The sequence below is a fragment of the Phoxinus phoxinus genome (genome assembly GCF_949152265.1).
Source record: "Phoxinus phoxinus genome assembly, chromosome: 16".
Lineage (NCBI taxonomy): Eukaryota > Metazoa > Chordata > Actinopteri > Cypriniformes > Leuciscidae > Phoxinus > Phoxinus phoxinus.
Genome location: NC_136891.1, coordinates 1,625,305 through 1,630,304, shown reverse-complemented (window position 1 = coordinate 1,630,304; position 5,000 = coordinate 1,625,305). Strand labels below are relative to the sequence as shown.

General features: G+C 40.2%; 1 protein-coding gene across 3 annotated transcripts in view; it reads right to left on the bottom strand.

Moving 5' to 3' along the window:
* The window catches only part of wasf1 (WASP family member 1), a 58,780-nt gene that overhangs the window by 25,893 nt on the left and 27,887 nt on the right, over positions 1 to 5,000 (bottom strand). The window contains exons 2-3 of one of the 3 annotated variants that reach the window (XM_079639550.1): positions 320 to 488; positions 7 to 141 (exon numbers count right to left, since the gene is read on the bottom strand). In XM_079639550.1, coding sequence (XP_079495676.1) covers positions 7 to 141; positions 320 to 452 — 268 coding nt within the window. In that variant the 5' untranslated portion in view covers positions 453 to 488. The remainder of the gene's footprint in view (positions 1 to 6; positions 142 to 319; positions 489 to 5,000) is intronic. The other 2 variants (XM_079639552.1, XM_079639551.1) reach the window with 2 other exon arrangements.

Sequence of the window (5,000 nt, the reverse complement as noted above, 5' to 3'; positions counted from 1 at the left end):
ACTCACACTCCTCCTCTTTCGGGTCGAGTTGAGTGACGCTGATTGACAGGCGGTCGACTCTCTCCTGCAGTGAGTTCACTCGAAACGAGAAGGAATGAGCTTCATTAAAGAGTTCTCCGAACACATCCTCCGCATATTTACCTGAACACACACACACACACACACACACACACACACACACACACACACACACACACACACACACACACACACACACACAGAGACGTATCAGCATAAAAAAACCTGTTATTCTCATGATTATTAAGCTAATTTTTAATGCTTCTCATTAGTACACACACACAAACACACACACACTCACTGAGGCTGCTCAGCTGTCGTATGACGTTGGCCAGTGAGATGTTGGTCACACACTCCAACTCGTTTCTGATGGTGTGTGGAAGAGCCGTGTGACACAGATGACGAGGCTCGATGCTGCGCTTCACCAGCGGCATCCTGGAACACACACACACACACACGTCCTGCGACACCTGAGAGAGAGACAGAGAGGGATGTCAGATACACACTCCTGAGAGACAGATGGACAGACCGACATCAGATATACACACACACACATGTCCTGCAACCCCTGAGAGAGACAGACGTCAGATACACACACACACACACACACATACACACCTGAGAGACAGATGGACAGACGGGCATCAGATACTCACACACACACAAACACACACACACACACACACACACACACACACACCTGAGAGACAGATGGACAGACCGACATCAGATATACACACACACACATGTCCTGCAACCCCTGAGAGAGACAGACGTCAGATACACACACACACACACACACACCTGAGAGACAGATGGACAGACGGGCATCAGATATACACACACACACATGTCCTGCAACCCCTGAGAGAGACAGACGTCAGATACACACACACACACACGTACACACACAGACACACACACACACAGCTGCCGTGTAAAACGGTGTTGTACAGTGGCAGTGTGTGCGTGAACTGTCATATCCGCACGACTGTAACCAACAACCACATTACATTATAGATTATACACTAAATACTGCAACACACACACCTTACACCTAACAGAACACTTTCTGCTTTTTTACAATTTAAAAAGAATAACTTTATGATCATGACCTGTTTTTTTATGACCAATCAGGAACTACATTACCCATAATCCACTGCCTGGACTCATTATGGTTTGATTAGTTCCACCTGTGTGTCGTTTTGTCCTCCGGCTGAGACGTGACAGCCGAGCTCACACTGAACGACACAACGTGTTTTATGAGATCGCCGACAAATGCCCGAAATCACAGGTAAACCGGTGCTCGTTCACGCGAGTGATAATCACGCAGAGTCAATTATCAAAGACGCGATCTGAGAGAATATTTGACATGATAAATATCTGGAGCTCTCAATTCTTATCTGTGCATCCTCACTTCCCAGGAATAAAGGAATACATGGAAAGAAAAAGAGGACGGAGGAATCGAATGAAAGCCTTTTTATACATTGGACTCGAGCGTCACTTCACAGCGCCATCAGCAGCGCTCAAAGGATCTGCCCGTATGTTGTATTAGTTTGGTTATTTAGAGGCGTGGTTGATTATGATTGCACTTTTCTAACTGTAGTTAGTGTGTAATGTTGTGTTTTCTAACTGTAGTTAGTGTGTAATGTTGTGTTTTCTAACTGTAGTTAGTGTGTAATGTTGTGTTTTCTAACTGTAGTTAGTGTGTAATGTTGTGTTTTCTAACTGTAGTTAGTGTGTAATGTTGTGTTTTCTAACTGTAGTTAGTGTGTAATGTTGTGTTTTCTAACTGTAGTTAGTGTGTAATGTTGTGTTTTCTAACTGTAGTTAGTGTGTAATGTTGTGTTTTCTAACTGTAGTTAGTGTGTAATGTTGTGTTTTCTAACTGTAGTTAGTGTGTAATGTTGTGTTTTCTAACTGTAGTTAGTGTGTAATGTTGTGTTGTCTAACTGTAGTTAGTGTGTAATGTTGTGTTTTCTAACTGTAGTTAGTGTGTAATGTTGTGTTTTCTAACTGTAGTTAGTGTGTAATGTTGTGTTTTCTAACTGTAGTTAGTGTGTAATGTTGTGTTTTCTAACTGTAGTTAGTGTGTAATGTTGTGTTTTCTAACTGTAGTTAGTGTGTAATGTTGTGTTTTCTAACTGTAGTTAGTGTGTAATGTTGTGTTGTCTAACTGTAGTTAGTGTGTAATGTTGTGTTTTCTAACTGTAGTTAGTGTGTAATGTTGTGTTTTCTAACTGTAGTTAGTGTGTAATGTTGTGTTTTCTAACTGTAGTTAGTGTGTAATGTTGTGTTTTCTAACTGTAGTTAGTGTGTAATGTTGTGTTGTCTAACTGTAGTTAGTGTGTAATGTTGTGTTTTCTAACTGTAGTTAGTGTGTAATGTTGTGTTTTCTAACTGTAGTTAGTGTGTAATGTTGTGTTCTCTAACTGTAGTTAGTGTGTAATGTTGTGTTTTCTAACTGTAGTTAGTGTGTAATGTTGTTTTCTAACTGTAGTTAGTGTGTAATGTTGTGTTTTCTAACTGTAGTTAGTGTGTAGTGTTGTGTTTTCTAACTGTAGTTAGTGTGTAATGTTGTGTTTTCTAACTGTAGTTAGTGTGTAATGTTGTGTTTTCTAACTGTAGTTAGTGTGTAATGTTGTGTTTTCTAACTGTAGTTAGTGTGTAATGTTGTGTTTTCTAACTGTAGTTAGTGTGTAATGTTGTGTTTTCTAACTGTAGTTAGTGTGTAATGTTGTGTTTTCTAACTGTAGTTAGTGTGTAATGTTGTGTTGTCTAACTGTAGTTAGTGTGTAATGTTGTGTTTTCTAACTGTAGTTAGTGTGTAATGTTGTGTTGTCTAACTGTAGTTAGTGTGTAATGTTGTGTTTTCTAACTGTAGTTAGTGTGTAATGTTGTGTTTTCTAACTGTAGTTAGTGTGTAATGTTGTGTTTTCTAACTGTAGTTAGTGTGTAATGTTGTGTTGTCTAACTGTAGTTAGTGTGTAATGTTGTGTTTTCTAACTGTAGTTAGTGTGTAATGTTGTGTTTTCTAACTGTAGTTAGTGTGTAATGTTGTGTTTTCTAACTGTAGTTAGTGTGTAATGTTGTGTTTTCTAACTGTAGTTAGTGTGTAATGTTGTGTTTTCTAACTGTAGTTAGTGTGTAATGTTGTGTTTGATCATAAACAACATCTGCAAAGTTACAACGCTCAAAGTTCAGAACAAAGGGAGATATTTGCTTTGACAGAAATCACTTTTTAAGGACTACAACAAACGGCTGGTAGGAACTACACGAGCTTCCTCCCGGGTTAGTGACATCACCAACCCTAGAATTTACATAACCCCGCCCCCAGAACACACAGTCCATGTTGAGAAGAGGAAGAGTTGCTGTAGTCGAGCACATTTGTGAGTCAGCTCAAACTTTAGCATCCGTCTTTTCACATGCAATAGAAAGTCACTCTGTGTGCGTCTCACAACAGTTCCTATACGAGCGATTTATAGATTAGCATGACAGAATATGCTAATTAAAGATAGTTAACTCCACATCAGCAACATAAACTCATCAACTAACCATTCAGAGACGTCCTGTTGCTTCTACATGTTGTCACTCCATCTTTGTCTGACTCCGGTTTAACATTAAAGGCAGAACAGTTTCTGTCATTTTAGTGTGTGTGTGTGTGAGGTAATCGGAGCTGCTAACACACGCGCTCTTGAAGCTCCGCCCCCTGTGCCGGGAGCAGCAGCTCATTTGCATTTAAAGGGACAGACACACAACAGTGTTCATCATGTCGGTGTGAAATAAACAGTTATGGACATGTAGAAATTAAAGCTGAAGCTCCAATCTCCTCGCAAAAATCCCCCCAAAAAGTCCGTTGGTGCCTTCGTTTAGAGAAGCTGTCAATCACAGCTGTCAATCATGGCGTCACATTCACGTTTTTATAGCATCAAATAACAAACTAAGACCAAACTTATTTTAATCTCTCTCCTCCACTATAGTGTGTGTGTGTGTGTGTGTGTGTGTGTGTGTGTGTGTGTGTGTGTGTGTGTGTGTGGGCCCAGTGGATGCTACACACTGCTGGTGGATGAGGAGATATGATATGATTGTAAAGCGTTTTGAGTGTACAGTAGTAAATATAAAAGCGGTGTATAAATGCCTCATTCATTTGTTTGATGTTAATGTTGTCTATATACACACTCTGTTTCCACACACACACTTTGCGATGCCTTGTTTGTGTTACACTGCGTTTCTGAGCGTCTTGGATCGTGCCCCGTACATATACGTATATGAATTAATAATAATTACATTAAAAAATCTAATGATGACCCTGTGTCCTCGGTGACCCAGAATATATATAATAATTATATACAATTATACAGATATGCTTATGCATATGCAAATGAGCCCCGCCTCCACTCACTCACTCACTCAGAGATCCACTGGTTGACGATCACACGTTGATCTGATTGGTTACAAGGTAGTGTGTGACGTCAGAAACACCAGCGATTTCTTAAAGCAGATTAAAAATAGACATATAAACAACATTAAAAGCTGGATTTTCACATTTAAAGATTTTCTGTAATAGTCTTGGTTTGGCTCCTTCTATTTTGATGGGCTGATGATTGGTTCACAATAAGACCAGAGTCATGAATGAAATGAAATATCTGCTGGCTCTCGACGGCTGTGTGATATTAATATTATCATATTCCGGAGAACGAGACTGCGGAAATGAACACAACGCCCTCGTCCCATTTACGGCCCTCCGTCACCACGGCAACCTGGCGCTGGGATGTCGGTCATTGTCCTTCCCCCAAACATTCACACATCCCAGCATCCTCTGGGAACGCACACGCTCCCGGGTATCCCAGCATGCACTGCTCTCATGCTCATTCACACACGCTGAGGTCGAGCAAACAGAGGGAAAGAATATTGTATATTTATGATTATATATCTGACCGTGATATAAATTAAACGGCATCATGAATAATGTGCATTTTATT